Source organism: Acipenser ruthenus, chromosome 3 (genome assembly GCF_902713425.1).
Source record: "Acipenser ruthenus chromosome 3, fAciRut3.2 maternal haplotype, whole genome shotgun sequence".
NCBI classification, from domain to species: Eukaryota; Metazoa; Chordata; class Actinopteri; order Acipenseriformes; family Acipenseridae; genus Acipenser; species Acipenser ruthenus.
In genome coordinates, this window is record NC_081191.1 from 47,121,792 (window position 1) to 47,145,688 (window position 23,897).

Genomic DNA, 23,897 nt, shown 5'->3' on the forward strand with positions numbered 1-23,897 from the left:
TTCTCACTATGGGTGCTACCTCCCTCACACACTCGTCACACAATTCAATCAGTGTAATTTCAAGCCGAACCTTAGCACACCTGAATTCCTCAGATAGAACTGAGACTGGCAGCTACCATGCTAAGGCATCATGGAAGTTCCCAGCTGTTTCCTAATGTATGAATTAATCAAGGCTTCCAGTATCTTTGCTGTTGACAGGGAAGCATACACAGTAAGTGGCCACAGCAACCTTGGAAAAAGACTAAACTGAAAGCACCGGCACTTCTGTCGATCCTCTCTAGCCCTTGTACTGCCTGCTGTCTGACCTCTCCCACTCATACTGTGTCCTTTAAATCCCATTGTACCACCTCCCAAGACTCTTTACAGGATTTTCTGACTGTTGGAATGGGCTTGTGTGACAAGCTGGCCTGAGCGGTGACGTCAGACCCGGAAGAATCAGACAATACTGCGGAGTGACTGTGAATGCGTTGCGGTGCTGTTTAATCACAAACACAAATAAAACAGTTGAACAAACAAAACACTCAAAATAAACGGTACAATGACCAAACGAACAGAGACAAACAGTGGGAACCCTAAACAAGTATCATGCTGGTGTAAAGCCAGCACATAGCAATTGTTATATTTTATATTTTCTCCTGACTCTCTCCCGTACCTCCTCACTGTACACCCAACCCTGAGTGAGTGAATCAACTATTTATACAGCTGTGCTGGGATTCAATTACTAATTAATCATTCACTTGAATCCCAGCACATGAACTAATTTGTGCAATCCCTGTGCTCACATACTATTACATTTTATCTGCACGTGAAGTGATTGTGCAGTCCCTGTGCCTAAATACAATTATACATTTACAATACACGTGCACCAATATCTATACACCAACAGTAACACGCCACATACAACAACAAACACAAAAATACTCACAGAGGCGGGGCACCCCACCACACCTTGTCATCAATATAGGACATCTTATCCACTACTTTGCCTGTGAATGATGGAGATGCTCCTCGACTTGGTGTGCTTTAACTGCATACGTGCCCGTCTGATGGTGTCTGCTAGTTTGCCAAGTAACCGATTGGTGCAGGGTACTGTTGTAATCATGGTGGCCATGTCATCCATGTATGCTCTAAGCAGTGGCAGCTGCATCCCAGAAGCCAGCCCTTCTCCTCCCACTACCCATTTCAAGACCCTAATAATGACTTACATTGCAATGGAGAAATGGTGCAACCTGCCATGATTCCAACTTCGATAAACTGCCAAGTAGTGATTGTACTGCCAAACAGAACTGCAAGGCTCCGAAGTAGGCATTCACTAACCCTGTTATAGTACAGGGTACGCTGAAGAACTGTGCAGCCCAACAGAGCTTATGTGGCACTGAATCATATGAATTAGCTAAATACAGGAATCTTTCATGGCGCTCCTCTGTTTTTGCAGACATGTTCCAAGCATCCAGAAAACCTAGGATACCAGCTTTCTGTTTGGAGGTGTCTATCATGCAGTTCTTCATTAGATAAGTTGACAACCTTTGTGCTACAGTGCTGAAGAATATCTTACCCCCAGAGCTCTCACTGCAGATCTTGAGCTGCACAATTGAGTTGTCCATTGTAAAGTAGTATTTGTTCTTGTGTCCATTTCCTTTCCTAAGTCGTTAACCGTGTTATCCAAACTTGAGTCATCTTCCGCCCCTGCTCTAGCTGATGACCACATATAACATCCACTAGAGGCAGAGTGTTGCTGGGAAACAGTCGAAACTACTAGCCTGAGCGAAGACATCTTTGTGATCTCTATTGAGGTTCTTTAAACTTGGTTAAGTTTTAAGAAGTCGCCAGGATGCAATGACCGAAACAGAAAAGTACGTACAAAGTTAATCTGAAAAAAACAAGAAGTGTTTTGATCACTGTGATATTTCATCCCCATACCAAGTCAGTGCAAATGCATCTTTGGTTCAGACCTTTGTGTTCATAAGGATAGGGTCGTGTCCATTTGTTTTGGTTTCATGCCCTCATGCCCATTGCAGCTCTCCCCAAGCATTACATTGCTAGTAGCTATTTCTGCTGGGAGAGACTAGACTAGACCGTGTGACTTCTGGCTGTAAATGTACACATAGAGGTGCAGGTATTGTAGATAGTTTCTTGGTGTTTATGGGGTAACAAACAAACAACAGCTTAATAGCAGCTAGACTTATCGAACAGTACATTACACAATTTTCTGTAGTGACAGGAAATAAAATGTAAATTTCTTATGCATCTTAAGCTAGGCATTTCAACAAACTTCTAACATGGAAAGTCAATTTGCTTGCATACTGTACAGAATATATGTAGAGTTAATGTTTTAAATGCATGTGTTTTGCTGTCTGCAGGGCAATTCTGGCAAACCGGGAAGGGCAGGTGACCCAGGAAGCCCCGGGCCCATAGGACAAAGGGTAAGAAACACAGGTGGACAGACAGACAGTTTCTTGTCTTATGTATTAAATCAACTGTTTGTGCACTATTCTCAAAGTATTTTACAAAATATTTTATTTTGCTCCTATTTTTATTTTACAAACATGAGTAAGAGATCAGATAACACCGTGTAATAATTTTTTTTTTTTTTTGGTTCCTGGGTAGTAAGTGTTATTTCCTAATTGCTTATGCCTCAAAAGTATAGAAAATGGCTATTCCCCACAAACTTTGCTTTTGTGACCAGGACAGTGATATTTTGAAATTTACCTATTTTCCAGAACATTCCAGATAGATTCAGTGCTGAGTAAACTTGGAGTAACTTCTAGAACTTTCTAGAACTTTCCAGTAATATAAATAGTAGTATAAATACAGGGGCCTTAACCCCACCAGTTCAGTTTAGTTCCAGCTGCCTAAGTGGATACATATCTGCATTTTTCTGAGATGGCATCAAGGTCATAGGAGACTTCAAAATGGTGGCATTCCTGATGGGTCTCCAAGGCGGTTTTACCAAGTTTCCCTGCTATCTTTGCCTTTGGGACAGCAGGGACACCAAGGCGCACTACCACAGGCGTGACTGGCCACAGCGGACCAAGTTCTCTGTGGGGAGGAACAAGGTCAAGTGGGAGCCACTGACGGACCCCTGGAAGGTGCTGATGCCACCACTGCACATCAAATTGGGCCTTATGAAACAATTTGTCAGAGCTCTAGATAAGGAGTCGGCAGCCTTCAAGTACCTTCAAGACTTCTTCCCTAAGCTGTCTGAGGCAAAGGTCAAAGCCGGTGTCTTCGTCGGACCACAGATAAAGAAGATCCTGGAGTGCAATGAATTCCCCAAGAAGCTCACTAGTAAGGAGAAAGCGGCTTGGAACAGCTTTGTCGCAGTGGTTCGGGGCTTCCTGGGCAATCACAAGGCCGAAAACTATGTGGAGCTGGTTGAGATTCTGGTGAAGAACTACGGCACAATGGGCTGTAGGATGTCCCTCAAAGTCCATATCCTTGATGCTCATCTTGATAAATTCAAGGAGAACATGGGAGCGTACTCGGAGGAGCAAGGCGAGCGCTTCCACCAGGATATACTGGACTTTGAACGCCGCTACCAAGGACAGTATAACGAGAACATGATGGGAGACTACATTTGGGGGCTGATTCGTGAAAGTGATTTACAGTATAATCGTAAATCTCGAAAAACTACTCACTTCTAAATCTTTTGTAGTCATTTTTGTATTACTTTAGTATAAATACATGTTAATTTGGATTCATATGTTGTTTTTTTCTGACTTTATGTGAACGAAAAGACACAAATTCGCCTGTTTTCTCATTGGAAATAGGTAAATTTCAAAATATCACTGTCCTGGTCACAAAAGCAAAGTTTGTGGGGAATAATAGCCATTTTCTATACTTTTGAGGCATAAGCAATTAGGAAATAACACTTACTACCCAGGAACAAAAATTGTGTTACATAGTGTAATAGGATACTTGTCGTGATACAAAAACATAGACTTGGTCTGGTTTAAAATTGTGAAAATGTCAACCTATTACCATTTGCTGACATGGCCTTTCCCATGTTAAAACAATTAACATTAGAAGCCCTGCGGGAGGTCATTTTGGCGGTTTTTGGTTTTAAAATGTAATTTTCTAGTTGTGTAACATACTCAATACAAAAAAATAAACAAAAAAAAAACTATTACATCCGACTGTTTTTCCGTTCGTTATACTATTTACAGTGTTTTGATACGAGTATATCTCCGGTCCTTCTAATGTTAAACAGGTGTTGATAACAACCAATCTGGCCCATTTACATTGGGAAACATGAGAAAACAATTAGATGTCCAGATGCAATTGCAGTTAACTGTAATTTCATTTTTGTTTCTTTCCAGGGTACAAAAGGTCCAAGGGGAACCACTTCAATGAGTGTATGTGCATTATTTTGTTAACTGATCTAGTTATATAATCAAAGTAAAATTAGCAGCTAATTATTCATGCCAATTCTTCTTTTATTCCAACAGCCTTGTGAGCTTGTTGCTTATGTTCGTGACAACTGCCGTAAGCTGTTTTTTCTTCTTTTAGTTATATTTACAGAAAACATTTTTTCCATCATTGTAAACAAAACATGTTACATTTGTATAAAAAAAACATGTCAGATTAACTTGCATGCATTATCACGTATATATTTATGAAAAGATCTTTTCCAAATTAACCAAGGTAAAATTGATTTGAAGAGTTGATAGAGTTTTTTAGATTAACTGTTAAAGACAAACATATACAGTTCATACTAGGTTCCCAACTACTGTACAATGTCAATTGTCTTTAGGAGGTTAAGAGTCTATGATTACATTTAGGAGAAGATGAAAGTTCAGGAGAGATTTGGGGATTTGGGATAATTATATGGTATACTGTACTGATATGATTTAAAAAAAATATTGTCTCAAGCACTAATTCATCATTGTTTTTGTTTCCACAACAGCTTGCTCCCAAGGTAATTCATTTTAATTTAATACTTTACTCATGTGACCTTTGACCCAGTTCTGGATTTTAGAAACCTCAGAAGACATTTAAGTCAGTTTGTCATTAACCTTGCACCTACCATTAACAATACATTAGCAGTAAGATAACATAATAATGTTGCGGGGCCTCTAACAGAGTGTAAAACAGCAAAATAGGAAATCAATGTACAGTACAGCGTTGAATGTGGTGTAGCATTCGCATATTGATCAATTAATGAAAAGCACTGAAAGTGCTATCGATATCGCTTTTTGCGTAGGGCGTGGGGCGTGGGACCTGAGGTTTCAGTCAAAACATTTTGTGCAGCCTGTCTTCCCACAGCATCAACACAGGGATTTATAATTTCCCAGATAGTGCCATCCTTCCCAGTCTCCTGAATGCCTGTTCATGCTGGTGATGCAGCTGGAGTCACTGTCCTTGGTAGTGCTGCGGGTGAAGCGGTTGGCATGGTTGGCACACCTGCAGCTGCTGCAGTAGACGATACAGGACTGCTGCTTCTGCCAAGACCACTTCTGAGCCTGGGGAGCCCTCTTTGTGGTCGTGGCATTTCAGTGGCACCTTCCCGCTTTCACTGCCTGTTTCACAAATCCAGGATTCATCGCTGTCGTGATCACTCACATTCCCTGCATCAGAATCATTTTCGGACAAAGCAGTAAGCATATCAGTCGCTTCTTGAGTGGTAATGCGTCTTCTTTGAGCCATTTTGAGTTTCAGCCTAGTCTCTGTCAGCGTACTTGTGAGAGTAAAACAGTAATACTATACGACAGCAGACTATATATGCTCACATACATATATATTGTAGGTTACATTCAAAATAAAAACATGTATTGTTAAAGGCAGTCAAAATGACTGCCTTTTACAATACATCCAGGTGGGTGGGATTATAACTTTCTTACTTTCGCGATCCTTTCTTTCAAATGGCTTCAGGGTATTTAACATATGTATTTAGGAAAAGTCATAAACGGAAAACCGCATAACTTTCAGACACGCAGAGTAATTTAAATTTGAAAACCTCAGACCGTCAAAATGACTGCCATGGCGGTTCTAGTGTTAAAAGCAGCAGCAAAAGTTACCTTTCGCTAATTGAGTTACAGTTGCATATGAACTAGCTCCTGAAATAGCACAGTTCAAATAACATGAGAAATGCTATTGTTATTGTAGAGACCAGATTTTAAATACAGATTCTCAGAGAGCTGATAAGAAGCAGCACAGTTTTATTAAGCAGAATTCTGTTGATGCTTCTCAGACACATAGTTACAAGGTCCAGCTTTTTATAGTAATGCACAAACAAGACAAAATAGTGTGTCCTTGCAGCAGAACGTATATTCATCTTAAAAGGAAACAAAGTATCACAGGATGTTCTCAATACACACAGGATGTTCTCGGCACACAGCCAAAGTGTGATGTCCTTGTAAAGTGCTGACTTGCCTATCCATATTTCAACATAGCTTACACAGACACTCAAGCATTTTCATACTACTTTTTTAACTAATATTTATTTCAACCCTTCACCATCAATACCAAGTCTGCACAAAGACTCTTTGAGCCGCTTCTAGCGAACTTTTAGCTGCTTAGCTCCGCCCCTCAGGTATCTTTTGTCCTAAAGGTACACTAAACAGACATATATATACATAAAACACACTGGTTTTCACCTCTGTCATACCTATAATAGGCGCTAGATGTTAGTATATATAATTTAACAAGCTTGTTTATTACATTTTACCAGGGAATATTATTGTACTACAGTCAGCACTCCCTATAAAATTTTGACTTCAGTGACGGTTAAATGCGTGTGACGCATATCTGATTATTTCATTTTGGCCCCCTTGTATCTTTTTTGTGTTCCCTGAAAACCTGACAATATCAAAAATACATATCTGAAAGGGCGGTAGGGTTCCATTTAGATGTAACATAAGTAATATTTTAATTCAGAGAGATATGATTCCGAAAATATCACCTGCCAAAACTAAAGAGACGACACGTTAACTGTAATACAGTACATACATTTAAATCCGGTACGTATTGTAGCGGTATGTAAAATTTCCCATTAACCACCTAACAGAAAAGTGAAATCTAAATGTTATCCATGCATAGAACTGTGTAAAATGTAAAAGGCAATACAATTAAAACAGTATCCAAAGTCAGTATTTAAAATTGCAGAATATAGTGCTCGATAAGGCCCAAATGTCACAGATCACTTGCAAATGAAAATGCACAAAAGCAACAAAAGATCACAGATAAAAAAAAAATACATCACAGTATCTGAAACTGTTTAATGATTAACTGTTACATTAGCCTAGCTTGTCTCGTTCACTTTGTTTCGGCTGCATTTTCGTCAGATGAAACTGAGGAAACGCTGTGTAACTGTATAATAAGACAAACTGATTTGGCATTAGAGAGAATAAAAAAAGAAAAAAACGTGGGCTGTGACGGATTTTCAGATAAATTGTAACATTGAAGATATGGGCTTTGTATCAGTAAGTGTATTAATTTGTTTATATATATATATGGGATTGATTTTATTTTTAATACAAGAGCGGTGAAACTAGTCATTTTGCTTGACTAACATTTCAAAACAGTACAAAAAATCACAACACAAACTCCTCCACCAGACATGGGCTTTCTCCTTCCTTATATACATGTGACCACTCCCCAATTAGCACCAATTACCTAATTGGGGAATGGCCACACCTGTGATTGCTGACAGGGACAGATTTAACCCCATCCCTGCCAACCTTCTGCCCTGCCACAAACACTCTTTCCCTTACAGGAGTTAGCGGCAGTAAAACATGTCACAGTTCCAAAATAACATGTAATTAGCAGTCCATCTCAAATAAAAATAATATAACACAATTCAAAGCATGTTACTTTTTAAACACACAATAAAGAAACTGGTGAGATATCAGTACTGAAATGTACAGAACAGAGCAAATATAAAATAAAACATTCTGATAAAACTAAGTACAGTAAACTTTCCCTGCACCACATACTGTACTGTACAGGAAATAATTACAATTACGATTTTAATTGAATGTTTCCTGTATATAACACTAATATGGACTGTAGTCAGTTTAAAGTGACATATTGTAAGTGCTAATAAGGTGAGCACACATTACAGATGCTCTCTAAAGCACAAGGAATTTACAAGCAAATTTCCCACTATAAACATTTAGAAATTAGAAAACCAAAAATAACTTTAAATAGCAAAATAATATGAAGTGTTCCCTGTGGCGTAGATAATTTCACATGATTATGATTATTAGGGAGAATGAGAAAATAAGTTCTGTAGTAACAGAAATAACTGAAATCGAGCCCCTTAAAGAGTAACAGAGAATGACCTATTCAAAGACTGATTACATTTTGTTTTTTGTTTTGTTTTTCCCAGGGAAAACTGACTGCCCTGCTTACCCAACCGAGCTTGTGGTTGCGTTAGACATGTCTGAAGATGTCTCCTCACAGGCCTTTGAAAGAATGCGAAACATTGTCATGACCCTTCTGCAGGAAATAACCATCACAGAAAGCAACTGCCCTACTGGGGCCCGGGTCGCAGTCGTCGCCTACAGTTCCAACACAAAGTATTTAATACGCTTCTCAGACTACCGCAGAAAGAACCAGCTGTTGGAAGCAATACAGAAAATCCCACTGGAAAGGTCGTCCACCCAGCGCAACATTGGGGCAGCTATGAGATTTGTTGCGAGGAATGCATTCAAGCGTGTGCGCCAGGGTGTGCTGATGAGGAAAGTAGCCCTCTTTATCAGCAACGGGGCATCTCAGGAAGCCACTCCTATAATTACAGCAGCTTTGGAGTTCAAAGCTCTGGACATTACCCCTGTGGTCATCGCGTTCAAGGATGTTCTAAACGTCAAGCGCGCCTTTGAGGTATGAATGCTGTTAGACTACTACTTTGGACTAACACAGGAAACGTCTGTCACTTGACAGAAAGAATACTGATTCATCAGCCTGAGGAGGCCTATTTACGCCATGGTAAATTGATGATAAAAAAAGTATTATTTTTCAATTAGGATAAAGCTTGTTAAGATGTATTATCTTGTTTCCTAGTCTATTGGACAGAACCCAAAGACAGGGAAGCATATCATTCATAGGTTTCAAAAAACCCTCAATTTACAGACATCAAACATTACATTTCACAATTATTTACAGGTTTTATTGTCTCAATTTAGTTTTATGCTGTTTGGTATATGTGACGGGATAGTGAGTGGTGTGGTATATAAAGGGAATGTCGAGACAGTATTTCCCAGTACAAAACGTCCGTGTTTATTTACACAATTAAATAATAATCCACCCCTCTACCAGCTCTGCGAACACAGACAAGACAAAAACAAACAAACAGCACTCCAGCTTAGTTTATTACGTCAGCATAAGGGGCCGTACTCACGCAACTAAATCCCCTTTGTACCACCAAACTCCTCCCTGCAATCAGCCCGGCGCCGTGGTTTATGAAAAGCTATGGTACAGTAAAGCAACATAAATGTATTGTATAGGTCAGGGGTTCCCATAGGTGAGCCGTAAAGCGAGAGCTCTGACAATAGGGCAGTGTTAAGGTCATGTGATCGCTCTGCTGGCAGATGTAACCAGTGTGTTCAGTATTTTATAAAATTACATGTCGAATCTGCTACCAAAGAATACATTTTGCAAAGTATAAAGAACAAAAAAGGCAGCTTAAGGAGTTTTAATGCAGTTGTACCGTGGGCTCAGCTTTGAGGTGCCTGAATGGGTTTTTTCTTTTGTAGAAACGTTTTCATACTAAGTTTTGTACTTGATAACATTAATTTACAAATTCAATTGAGGCCTATGATGAATACGGTTTTGTGACTAATTAGTTATTAACATTTAAAATATTGAGTACTTTGATATATGTTTCAATATTAACTAAATCAAGTTATTAATCAAACTAGGATTTAACTTATGTTTTTGGGCACATTGTACTGGTTTTACTCAAAGTGATTCCTGTTCAGGTATTTATGAATGGGAATAATAAGAGAAAATAAAATATTCAATTATACAAAGGTGCCTAATAATTTAAAGGTTTGATAAAAACATCTGTTTAGTTTTTGCAATTTATTTTCTTTACTAAAATTAAAGTGTTTTTTATTTTCACTCAGTGCCTATTCTATGTGATTAACATTTTTCAAAATTTTTATTTGAATGAGTAAAGGACAGTTTAGATTAGGTTTACTTATAACGTTACAGGTTTAAACATAGAAAATGTTTTTAATTTGACATTTTTCCAAGGAGTGCTAATAGTGGGCCGCAGTGCTTAATGCAGCTGAACAGGTGGGCCTCTGGTAAGAAACGTTTGGGAAGCCCTGGTATAGGTAAAGCATGTTAAACATCAGTGTCATATTATATCATGTTCACTGCAATAAATGTACAAATGTCTATTGCATCTTTCCCTTTCCTATCCATACCCACTCTTCTTCAGGCTGATGAAACAGGAAGCTTCCTAGTATCTGTTCTGCAAAGACCCCAGGATCAGAGAGCAGTAATACAACAAGTCCTGAAGTGTGCACTTTGCTATGGTAAGTCTGTGTGAAGGCAGCTTATAGGGCTGATAAATACATCTTAAAATGCATACACTAGCAAATATACACTCACACCTATCGTATTTTAAAATAAAACTTATCAATACCATAGTGTAACAGTTTGTATGATGTTATGCTGTATATCAGTGTTTACAATATTAATATGATTGCACAGACTTCTCAAAGAACATTCCTCATTCATTCATACATTTCTTTATTAGTTTATATATGTATGTGTCTATTTGGTATGTATTATTTATTTATGTATTTATTTCTGTACTTATTTCACTGATTTCCTGTTCGCAGCACAATAATGCATTTTCTTAAAACAGTATACAATTATAAGGCAGTTAACTTATAATAAATAAAAGGAAGATTTCTGTCAGAGAAAATCTCGAGTTCAGCCTGATTATTTTGTCATAACTTAAGAATTTTGACAAAGTTAAATACGTTCTAAAGAAAAGGTTGGTAAGGTTACAATAATAGCGGTTTATATATTTACTCCTGTGTAGTTCTGACTTATTACGTTGCATTTATGTCATTTTTTGTTTCAGTGTTTACATCCTGGCTACTTTTTGCAACTCATACTTTAGCCTCACACGGGACCATTTTACACATGTAGCCACACATCGATCTTTATGAAAAGTTCAGGAAATATAGCACAGTGTTTTGTATCCTACCAGCTTGCTCTTTAAATGTCAAAATGTTCTGTTCCCTCCTGGGGGTCCCCACATTCTGATATAGTGTACATTTTACAACCATCATACTGCCCAAACTCAATAAGGTGAATCAGATCTTTCATTTAAGTGGACTCCCAAATTGTATAATAATAACCCTGTCTGTAGATAAGTAAGATAATTTGTACAATACATAATTTACAATGATTTCAAAGGAAAAAGGTATATTCAATTTAAAGCACATGTTTCTTTTCAGATGCATGTCAGCCAGCTGCAGAGTGCCAGGGCTTGAATCTTGTACCCGTTCCACTGCAAGTCAACATGGACCTGGTGTTTATGGTTGATGGCTCACGGAACATGCAGGCAGATGAGTATGCAGGAGTGAAAGAGCTTCTGAGCTCAATGCTGGATCAGATCGACATCACAAGCCAACCCAGAACCTCTGACACGGGAGCAAGGGTGGCTGTCGTGCAGCATACTCCTCTGAGCTATCCACCCAGGGAAGGACAAGTCCCTGTCAAGCTGGAGTTTGACCTCTTCCAATACAACAACAAAAACTTAATGAAAAGACATATCCACGAATCCATGCAACAAATTGGGGGCACTTCCAGTGTTGGACATGCCATTGAATGGGTGGTCAACAATATCCTGCCCAAATCCCCAAGACTAAGGAGTAAGAAGGTCATATTTGCAGTTGTAGGAGGAGAGACCAGTTACTGGGACAGGGCAAAACTGAACGACGTGGCCCTGAGAGCCAAGTGTCAGGGTGTAGCTATGTTTGTACTCACCACGGGTAAGGAGGTCAATAGCTCGCAGGTGGAGGAGCTAGCAAGCTTCCCTCTGGATCAGCATGTGGTCCACCTCGGCCGAGTCCTGGATCCTGAAATAGAATACGTAAAACGTTTTTCTGGAGCCTTCTTCCGCATTCTAAGTAGTAAGTAGTAAACCTTTTTTTAAAAGATCTTTTGGGTGAATTGCAAATACATTTGAATAGCTTTTGGAAACAAGAATGTTAACTACAAAGATATATTTATTAATTCACTGTATAATAAAGTATTTATTTACTCTGAATTATATGTGATTTGCAATATTTGTATTTAATTAATAACTTCCACCATGTGCATCCAAGGTGTTGAATTAAGCAATATTTTAGCCTTAATATACTAAGTGTGACAAAATAGATGGTTCAGTTCTAATAAAGGTTTGGCGTTCAATGCTAGTTCTCTATTGCTGTACCCTTCTCAAATAAAACAAATCTATATTATACCATGATTTGAAATATATCTCAGTATCTAATGGCATAATAAAATAACTATGATGCATCATAAACATGTAAAGAATATTAATAGAAAAAAATTATTTGCTGTCAACAAATACTGCAGACAAAGAATACTCAAACCTGATGCTATGTATTGTTTGTCTGCAGTTTGTATCTATTTTCTCAACTCTGGCAATACCTGTTGCTACAGTATGTTCTGTATTCAGCTGGAGGTCTTGAACAATTTCTGTCATGGGACAAAGAAGATTTAGTGCATACTATAACCTCTTTATAGCAAAACCAACTGGAAAAAACAAGGCATGGCAAGGTCACACAAAGCCACTTTCCTGTACAATTACATTTTTATTGTATCATATCTGTTACTAAGGAGGATTTCCATCTAAGCCAGGGTGATGTAGATCCTTGCGGGTTTAGTGCACATGTTTTATTGAACCACACTGCCAAATCCCAATGACCCACCACATGCCTTGATGGATAACAGCTGTTAGTATTTGCTCCATCTAGTGTTGTCATTATTTAATACTAATAAAATTGTGAAGATATTATCAAAAGTTATAAATTTTTTTGTTCAATAATGTCAACATTTAAGTAGAATATAAAACAATGCAAAACAACAGTGTTGCACAAGTTATTATTCCCCATGTGTGTGTGTGTGTATATATATATATATATATATATATATATATATATATATATATATATATATATATATATATGACAGCTGTGTAAGTCAAAGTATATATATAATATATATTCTTTACCACAGATGGAATCAACAGTTATCCTCCACCAGTTCTTCAGAGAGAATGTGAACGAGTGAAGACGCTGGTAGCTCAGGGAGAATCATTAGAGTCACCACCAATACAAAGGTAATGTTTTACTTTCATGAAAACTTTCAGTGCTTATGAATTTAGTACTCATCGAAAGGAGACCGGGCTGCATTTTCGGAACTTGCCGTTTTTATATATTACATAATGTCAGGGATACCATTTTCAGTTATAAATCACATTAGTACATAGACTTACAACTACATTCATAAATAGGTATAGTAGTTCTTAGTAGAGCATTGGGGTCAGAGGGTTTTTTATTTTACATTTTTTTTTTTTTTTTTTTTACAAGTAGTTATTGACATGCTAAAGGGAACTCTTATTTTATAGGATACCCATATCTGTTCCAGAAGAAGAAGAGTATGAAGAGACTGAATATATCGAGGAGAATAAATACGAGGAACTCTCCCCCACCCCAGTTGAAGAGAAGGGGACAGAGGAACCTGAACCCATTGGGGAAGAAAATGTGTACTACTACGTGGAGGGAAACACTGAGGAGAATGGACAGCTGACAGAGGAAGGAGGGACAGATTACACTCTTGAAGAAAGAACCAGAGGTAATGATTCCGTTTAGTTGTCTTTATAGTCTGGATTGTGCTGAAATAATGCACGCAAGAAATCGTCTGTCATAGTTAATCTAAATCATTGTATTTATAATTGGGGTCTATTACAAGAAAACAACATTCAGGTCAATATTTAAAAAAAAATGTCCAATATATATTTGACAAAACGACGCACATCATACTGTACATTATCACACATTAAGGAATACCCAGATATTCATTTACATTTTGAAACAATATCAGATCATGAAAACCCCATGTTTGGGGTGGTTGGGGATGCTGTCATTCATCTAAAATAATTAGTCAGGAAAACTCATGTGATAGAGAACAATATTTAATAAAGCTCAGACAACAAATACTACGTTATACATGTTTCCATGACAACAAATACTAAGTTATACATGTCTTCATTACATCTTTGGACTCACCCTTCGAGGTACCCCTGCCCATAATTTAGTTTGCTTATAGTGGAGATGCTGACCATAGGGAAGCCATTGGCGGGGGGGCAGGATAGCTTGCCCCCCCCCCCCCCTTAGACAAAGCCAAAAAACAGGTGGCTGTAGAGGAGGCGAACTCTGACGTACAGTGGGGACGAATGGATTAAAGCCCTTTCCTGCTGATCATTGGGTGTGTTATTTACCGAATGATGAATAAGATACTAACCATTGGACTGACAAATGTTTTGGTAATGAGAGTGTGCAATATGCTTGATATTTTAATCTAGCTTAAAAGTGAGTTCCCTGCCTGAATCACCACTTTACTAAATATCTGAACAGGGTTCATATTTAAAAAATCTAGCTGCAACACACAAGACATTTGTGAGAGATAGTGTATTTAATGTCTACTGTGTAAAATTAAGCATCCCGTACGTGAAGCGTCTATGAACCAAATAATTTTGCAACTTCATATTTTTAGTGCTATGGAAAATCTGTGGTCAACATCTTATTGACCTACTTTCTTGACCTGTGAGTAAGATGGTCGCCATATTATTATTATTATTATTATTATTATTATTATTATTTTTTATTTCTTAGCAGACACACTTATCCAGGGCGACTTACAATTGTTACAAGATATCACATTATTTTTACATACAATTACCCATTTATACAGTTGTGTTTTTACTGGAGCAATTTAGGTCCAGGGCCCTAACCACTACTCCACACTGCTGCCCATATTGTGATCATGTGTGTTTTTTGTTTCCAGATGATAGAGACACAAATTCACAAATTCTGCGATTCTCTCGGTCAAGTTCAATCATGGGTATCAAGAAGAAAATTAAACCTTTTTGTGGAAGTATTTTTACTTAGCGACTGCCGCCAATCACCTCTTGTGATTGATCTTGAAGTGTGTATACCCAAAACTCATGTCAGGATTCTCATAAAAACTGGTTTTCAGTATCCCTTAACAGCGAGAATTACTGATCTACACATCCAGTCTCCAAGTGTCCTCCCAATAGTGTTGGAAGTGTTTTCTTACTAACCTCCACATTGCTGACACATAATAAAATGTCAAGATAAAAAATTAAATATAATGTTTTTGAGTTTGAGGATGAGTTGTGTTTATTCAAAAGGTGTCCACTTTATGGTGAGCGATTAATTGCAATTCCTATGCACGTTAATTATTTCCGTATTTACTATTGCAATTTTATTATCACTCAAAATAGTGGGCATATGTGAACAGGCTGGCTGTAGGGGTGACGTCAGGCCAGAAAGAAACACACAGACAGGCAGTACTGGTGAGTGAATATGAGACGCTGCAACGCTCAGTGTTTTAATAACACACAGAAAATAAAAGGTTGAACAAAACAGAACACGGCACTTGAGGCCAAAATAAATAGACAAACAAAACAGACAGTGGACGAACACTAAACAAGTATCGTGAAAGTCCTCTCGCACAAGTAGCAGTTGTTATTTTCTCTTACGTTTTCTCTTTCGCTCCCGTTCTCCACTCTCGAACACATAACCCAGAGTGAGTGCTTTGTGCATCTATATATACTGTTGTGTCGGGACTCAATTACTAATCAAGTATTCACTTGAATCCCAGCACGTGAACTAATTCTGTGCAACCCTGTGCTCACATATTAAATACTTTAAATGCACATGAAGTGAAGTGCAATCCCCGTGCCTAAATACAATTATATATTTTAAACACTCATGCTCTTTACCCGCATTATATCCCGTGTATCAACTACAATACACCAACATTAACACACCACACGCAACATATAACACACAAATGCACACAGGGGCGGGTACATTGCCACAGCATATTACGGTGCACACTAATTTTATTGTGCCATACTGTGTTAATCAGAATGAATATGTGATTTGTATTTACTAAAGGACGTTAATTTTAGTGCGTGCTAAAGTGATCATTTATTAGCGCATATGGGAACCAGGCTTTAACCACTGATAGACGCACTACTGTTCTATTGCAGTTTGATTCTTTTTACTGACTCGATTCATTCGGTTAGTGAATCAGTTCAATAGATTTGTTCGTTTGATTCACTGATTCAGTAATGCAAAATAAATACATCTTGCTGAGTTACTTATTATGAAAATTAGTTTGAAGTAAAAAATCTGGCAGCAAGGGCCATTTAAGTTAAGACTGTCCACTTGGTGGGCAGCACCGTAAAATTAAATTATATATATATATATATATATATATATATATATATATATATATATATCTATACACACACACACACATCGGGATGTACGTGAAAATGTCCGTATACATTGTATGTAGTCTAATATACTCAAATATACTACTCAAAACACATTACCCCCACTGTACGATTCCTAGTCAATAAGTATGCAAGCGCGGTTTCAATCAATTAATCAACATATCAATCAATCAATCAATCAATATATATTTTATATAGCGCTTTTCATAGTGGACCGCCATCACAAAGTGCTTTACAAGATGCAGTAACAAGAAAATCCATAATACTTTAAATACAGAGAAATGCATAATACACGATATACAGAAAAAAAAACAATGCATAATACATTAAATACAGTGAAAAATGCATAATACATGAAATAGTAGCAAAAACACAGCAGCTAATAGCAGGTATCAGGCTTAAAGAACATGGTAAGAAAGAGAGAACAGGTGGGTCTTGAGAGTTGATTTAAAGCGAGCGACAGTGGGAGCGTCACGCACCAAAGCTGGGAGAGAGTTCCAAAGAGTCTGAGCCATGAAGCTAAATGATCGTTCTCCAAGTGTGGTGCACTTTTGCTTGGGGATAACAAGCAGGCCAGAGTCGGGGGACCTCAGCTTGCAGGCAGGACATAGCGGGTCAGCAAGTTGAGGAGGTATATAATGCTTAGTCTCAATATTTAACTTATATTCCAAAATATAACAGCACTGAAAAAAAGATACTGACAGGCTGTGAAAATGTGAAATAGTAAACAGTACCACTATGAAATGTACCTTTTCATGACTTCTGTCCAGACACTTGGCACTTCTTTTCTGGCACTCTGATAACAATGCTCATTACGTGTTCTAATTCTACAACCTTTCCACATAATGCCTGTTGATGCAGAAATCCAGTGTAAGAAAATTGGTAATTCTGCATTTCTTTCTTATATTTTTTCCAGCACTCTGCTAGCCAGTCCAATCTTTTGTCCAGTCATATATGTTCACGGAATTCACAGCACTTTCATTTTTTCTTCTCATTTTCAGAAAACCCTTAGTTGAGACTCCATAGCTTCTTTCATTTCCAGTAAACTCAAAATCCGTCACTTTGTGCAGTGTGTCATAGTGACGTTGTATGTTATAATCTTTCATAACAGCAACCTTGCACTGCAAATCAGACATATTGACAATTTTTGAACAAATAGTCATCTGGCCAACGACTTTGAAATCTGTGTTCCTCCTCCACCTTTCACTTCTGTGACATCTCCAACTACTTTTTGGCTACTGATTGAAAATTTTACATAAAGTAAAATAAATAGTTTAAACAAGCCTTCACTTCGCTATCCTAATCAAAATTATGTGTGCTGTGTCCGTGAGGAAACGGATCCTGTGTGCTATTTGATTGGCTATTTTACTACATCTGTGAGCTGTGATTGGCTTAATGGGAATGTCCCTCATACAATTCAGACTGCACATGTTGAATACACGTGTTATATTAAAGAGTAGGGTTGTTTTAAAGAAGAATTCCAAACGATACAGTGCTGTATGGATTGAAGGAAAAAGGAAAAAGGTGGGGGGGGGGGGGGGGTTGTTTTTTTTTTTACAAGGAATACATGTTAAAATGAAAAGGTAAGGAGTGCAGTTTCACTATGTTGCCTCTGCCTGTCCCCTGCTGAGTGCTGTGTCTGTTGATCGCTCATTTTTGGTCAATGTAAGCCACCTCCACCTTCAAGAAACTACTCTCCAAAAAATACGACTCGACTGCTGGGGTTTTTGATATCACAGTGGATAAGTCTCTGACATTATCGTGCACATAAAATTATCGCTCATAATACATGTAGTGTGTACGGTATGGTATGTAAATTAGCCAAATACAGTGCACGTAAATTAATGTGTTCTCTGTTGGTAAATGGGGCAGTAAATTTAGATTTATCGCGCACATTAGGCTCACTACTGCGTGTTAACTCCAAATTTAGTGCCCTTTCGTAAATGAGGCCCATACTGTATTTATCTCATTATTAATAACCCTCATTCTGGATCCCCCAAACTTAAATTTGACCTCAACAAAATGAAAGGATCTGGGGGCATTGACAAGAGCAGGATTGTTACAGGACATTCAATCAACATAATTAAAAATGGTTGAGACTTAATCAGTTATGCATTATTATGGTCTGTTAAGTGGGTGAGAGAAATGCTTCAGAAAATGAGGAAATGACTAGATTGTTTTGGTTGCAGAGCATTGCCTCATGGACGTGGACCGTGGTACTCATTGTGGAAACTTTTTGCAAAGATGGTATTATAATAAAGCTATCGGTGCATGCTCCCAGTTCTGGTATGGCGGTTGTGACGGTAATGAAAACCGATTTAATACAGAAAATGAATGTCTCCAGTCATGCATCAATAAACGTAAGTTGATAAACCTATTAATAAAAATAGCAAACAACTTTGTCAAAGTAAATTGCCTTTTTCAAAGGGAGTGTCGCTTTGGCGCTGGTGCTCCCGTTAGGGAGGCAAAACCATCAAGGACTTCCTTTTCATCGCGCCACAGCGAACCCTGCTGGCTAGGCGCCCAGTTAGCTCCGAGCAGACACCTGCAGGGCTGGCCTTTGTTCTCTAGAGGCCGGTAGCCCGCTGACATCCGCTTCCGAGTTCCTGTGTGTAAAAGAGGAAACTGGCATGGTCGTGGGATCGGCGGATGCCCACTGAACCTTTGGATCTACTGAGCTCTCCTGAGTGGAGAATTGCGGTGGTGAGGGGAAAAAAATATTGGACATTCCAAATTGGGGAGAAAATGTGAGGGAAAATAATTGGGCATACAAAGTACAAATAAATAAATAAATGAAGAAAAAGTAAACAGCCTTTAAAATGACATGTTATTACATATTAATGCAAGAGTAAGCTGGACCAGGTTAATAACTGCCATGATATAATTTGGCTCCATTTCATACAGGTTTTTATTGTGCTTTTAATGGACTAATGCACTACTTATATAAACAGACAGCACTGAATACTGTATACAGTAACAACTGCCCCGTGTACCTAAGGTTTTCAAACTGCATCCACTTGATTTACAAAGGAATCAGGCATATCAAATATAGCTGTGGTTGTAATAAGTGTACATTTAGGTCACAATTCAAATGACTTAGTTTGGGGGGAGGGGGGCATTTTGCAGAAATATACATTACAAAAAGTAGTCAGGAAGAAGTTTTATGGCATGTCAATTATGTCTGAATGGGAAATATATATGTTCAAACTCTGTTTAATGCAAACATTACAGACCTCAAAACTGTGTTTCTGTTTCAGAGATGAATGCAATACACCTGAATTCTATTAGTCCTCCCCTCCGGTAGGATAACAAGCCTGTTAAAAATGGGTATTTCTTGGGTCTTTGGACTCCACAACCTTTACCTGTTGTTCATGTGGTCACTATCCAAAAGAAATGAGCAGAATGGAATGTATTGGATTCATGGCTTAGTCCAACACTACGGTGACATCATTAAATAAAGTTAAATAACGCTAATCCCCTGGTCTAGTTTACCCTTCAGTAAAATGTAAAGTAATAGCATATAGTCAGCTATCATTACAGTGTATGTAGTAAGAATGTGATTTGCAATTATTCATTTGCATATTGAAGTGATATAAAAATATGTTTCACTTAATGAATTCTACTGTATATGTTGTCTTATGCATGCATATTAATAATGCTACTACTGCTATTAATTATAATAAGCATAATAACAATAACCTTAATATCATACTCATAATGTTATTAACATAAGAATGGGATTTGGTCAATACTTAAAAAAAAAAAAAAAAATCCTTAAATACAATTACATTTAAAAGTTCTCTGTCGTGTGAGGTCACTACCCACGATTGGGTTGATCCCTTTGTTTGAATGGTGTGAGTGAGCTGAGCACTAGGTCACTTCCTTCTGCAGTCCTACAGCAGCAACTAATGAATGGTGTAACATTTATGAACCTGCTTAACCTTTTCTTCTGGGGCTGTCGTGGTCTCTAGAGCTGAAGATCTCAACTCTAATAATTTTGGATTGCTCATAAAAGACAGTACTCATAGCCACTGTAAACCATGACAAATGAATTTGATGCATTTACAGTACTGTAAAGCACTTAGCCTACAATTTGATTTTAACTGTAGTGTTGTTATCCTAATAGTGGCTTTTTAAAATGTTCAAATAACAAAGTAAAACAGCAACTGTGACAAATGGAATGTGATGTTGGTATTGTATGAAGTGTTAGTTAATTGCATACTAATTTGTGTTACTTGGTACTTTTTAAAAGCTGCAATAAGGGTATAACAGGATTACAAATGTAAATAAAAGGGTAAAACTTGCAACTTGCAAAGTTGTTTTTTCAGATGAAAATATAATTTCCTTTTTTGAAAAAAAAAAAATGAATCAGCTGTTTCTCATAAATGGTTTACAAATCCAGTAACCCCTGAAGATTTTGTTTAAATGTTTTAAAATCATAACCACTAATCCACAATTACTCGTCTATTCTTTTCATATTCAGTATACATTTGTGTACAACATATTTATTATACCAGTATTAGTCATAAATGTAAGTTCTAACTGGTGACTTATCTTGCTTAACCAATTTCTTTATTTTTTTGTGTCAAAATTAGGTTATACAGATTTGTTGCACCATTACCAGACAATACTTTTCATTGTGATATAAAAATAAATGAATAAATGTATGATTAATAAATACATGCAAGGTGGTTATAAATTCACTTGCACTGCTGTTGTGGGAAAAACAAACTGGGGGGTTAGAATCTGCCAAGAGTTGCGGTGTCCCTGTGAAAGTTCTGATGTTTTTAACAGAACCCCTCCATATTAAACAGCTAATGAGTGTAGTCTAACTCTGTTGGTAGTTCTTTTTATGAGCTTATTGGTTGACCATTTTTTGGTGCTTCTACCTGAACAAGACTCATTATTCTGCACTGTTCTTTCAACAACAGCAGCGCCAAGTGGCTTTTTTTGTATTAATAGCTTGTTGTATTTTAATATATCAGCCAGTGTTCTGTATCACTTTTATGGACAGGGCTTGGACAAAACATTTGAAACACTTGCCATAATACTGTCAATAGAGAGTAGGGCTATCATATACTGACAGCACTGCAAGGAGTTGTTCTGACCATTCCTTAATTATACCTTCAGGGAAGTTGGAGTGGATATCTGCAGCAAGGTCTCTGCTACTGAATGGCCATAGATAGAGACATAGATCCATATTTGCAGTCCTGGCCATTATGACTATAACTGACTCTGTAACAGGATAATTAATCTACTTTATTATAATACATATGTCATTTGCTTAACAAATGTGAGAGAAAAGACCATTACAGCAACAGTGTGTGCTTTATTTTTTTGTCCAAACACTGTATTTCACCACCACAATGCAAAATCAATCTGGCTCCTCTTCTATATTTCATTCAAAACATATTAGATTCAGTACTATAAAGGCTGTAAGTGATTACTGCTTTACTAAATTGACATACAACCTGATTTTGATTTTTCAGAAACAACACCCACAGGGGTTGAAGACAAGGATTACCAAAAGGAAGGTACATCTTAAAGCATAATAAATATTAGAACTATTATATATGTAAGCAATATAGGGTATACAGTAGTGGCTCCAAACACCTAGGAAGTGTGGTGACTACTGCATACCCTGCTGTGTGTTATTGCGAATTTAAAATAATTAATAAAAAAAATCACAAAATTCAGTGTTCACTCTGATTACAAAACTCCTACATGGTCATGTGACCGCTAAAAACAAATCACAGTGCTAGGTTTGTTATGTTTGTTTGATGTTCTGTTTCCTGCTTTGTTTTGTTGTGTTTTGGAAGTCAGTCAATGCTGTGTGGTTGCTAGGTTACGTGTTGCCGGATGTTGTGAATGTGTGTCGTGCTTGCAGGGATGTGGTAAGTGAGAGTGGTTGGGAAAACGGATGTGACGGGCGACTGATGGTAGAGAGGATACTGTAAGCAGCCAAAATAAACCAGCAACGTGTTTAAGACTACAAACACTGTTTTGCGTCCGTTATTGCAATATAACAAGGTTGTCTTTTTATAATTGTATAATATACATTGACGCCTTATCACTGTATACACTTTACAAAGAAGCATCTTTATACTGAGCTCACTACATTGAATCTGCACGCATTCTATATCCAAACCATTGCATGGTCCCAGACCTCGTTCTCAGCTCCGGCTACCATTCATACTGTGCTCTTAACCCCATCATGTTTTAAAACATGTGATATATATCTCAATGACAAGTGCATTCCTCTGCTCTTGGACACTGGGGCTAAGGTTTCTCTCTTAAATGTTGACACATACAGGCAGTATTTTTCCAGCCTGCCCCGGCAACACTCCTCCACTGCCCTCAGCGGATACGGACATGCCAAAATTGATGTTCTGGGTACATTGGAGCTGTCGGTACGCTATGGCACCAGGCATGTGCCTACATTCACATTCTACATTACAAGAACTGGGGCCAATTTAATGGGCCTTGACTTGTTTACCAGCCTTGGATTTTCTCTGACAGATTACAGTGGCACAGAAATATTGCAAGTCTCCACTCCCTGGCAGCAACAATGGCCAGCACTTTTTGACGGTTTGGGCATTCTCTTTGCCTTCATCCACCAGCCGAAAGTGGACCCCACAGTGACACCGGTCATCCAGCCTCTGCGCCGCATCCCACTTGCCTTGCGGGACCAGGTCTCAACAGAACTGCAACTCCTGCTGGACGCTGGGATTATAGAGCCAATTAACGCATCCCCCTGGATCTCCAATCTTGTCATAGCGAAAAAAAAATCAGGGGGAATCAGAGTTTGTGTGGACTTGCGCGCTGTAAATAAAGCAATCATCCCTGACAAATATCCGCTACCTACAGCCGAAGAGCTCACTACCCAATTCTACGGTTCCACTGTCTTCAGTAAATTAGATTTACGCCAAGGCTACCTCCAGGTTCCCCTTTCTCCAACCAGCAGGGATCTCACAGCATTTGTCACACACACTGGGGTTTTCCGTTACACACGCATGACGTTTGGACTGAGCTCTGCACCCAGCTGTTTCCAAAAAATTATGTCATCTATCTTTGCAGGCATTCCAGGTGTGTCCTTGTACTTAGATGACATTGTGGTGCATGGTCCCAACACTGCAGTTCACGATCAGCGCTTGCTCCAAGTGTTCCAAACACTCACCCAGAACAACCTAACGCTGAATGGTGACAAATGTCTTTTTGTTGTGCCCGAGATTGAGTTTGTGGGTTTTAGACTCTCAGCCCATGGGATTTGTCCCCTCCAGTCCAATGTGGAAGCCATTCACCGCGTTCCTGAGCCTAAATCTGCTTCTCAGCTTGCCTCATTCTTGGGAATGACAGCTTATTATTTACGGTTCTT

The 23,897-nt window shown here is 38.1% G+C and overlaps 1 protein-coding gene across 1 annotated transcript in view; it reads left to right on the forward strand.

The window, feature by feature from the left end:
* LOC117394887 (collagen alpha-6(VI) chain-like) overlaps positions 1-23,897 on the forward strand; it is a 105,955-nt gene that overhangs the window by 77,305 nt on the left and 4,753 nt on the right. The window contains exons 32-42 of the mRNA XM_059013027.1: positions 2,361-2,423; positions 4,320-4,355; positions 4,449-4,485; positions 4,907-4,918; positions 8,330-8,823; positions 10,388-10,484; positions 11,421-12,098; positions 13,210-13,312; positions 13,601-13,827; positions 18,712-18,882; positions 22,012-22,056. Coding sequence (XP_058869010.1) covers positions 2,361-2,423; positions 4,320-4,355; positions 4,449-4,485; positions 4,907-4,918; positions 8,330-8,823; positions 10,388-10,484; positions 11,421-12,098; positions 13,210-13,312; positions 13,601-13,827; positions 18,712-18,882; positions 22,012-22,056 — 1,963 coding nt within the window. The remainder of the gene's footprint in view (positions 1-2,360; positions 2,424-4,319; positions 4,356-4,448; positions 4,486-4,906; positions 4,919-8,329; positions 8,824-10,387; positions 10,485-11,420; positions 12,099-13,209; positions 13,313-13,600; positions 13,828-18,711; positions 18,883-22,011; positions 22,057-23,897) is intronic.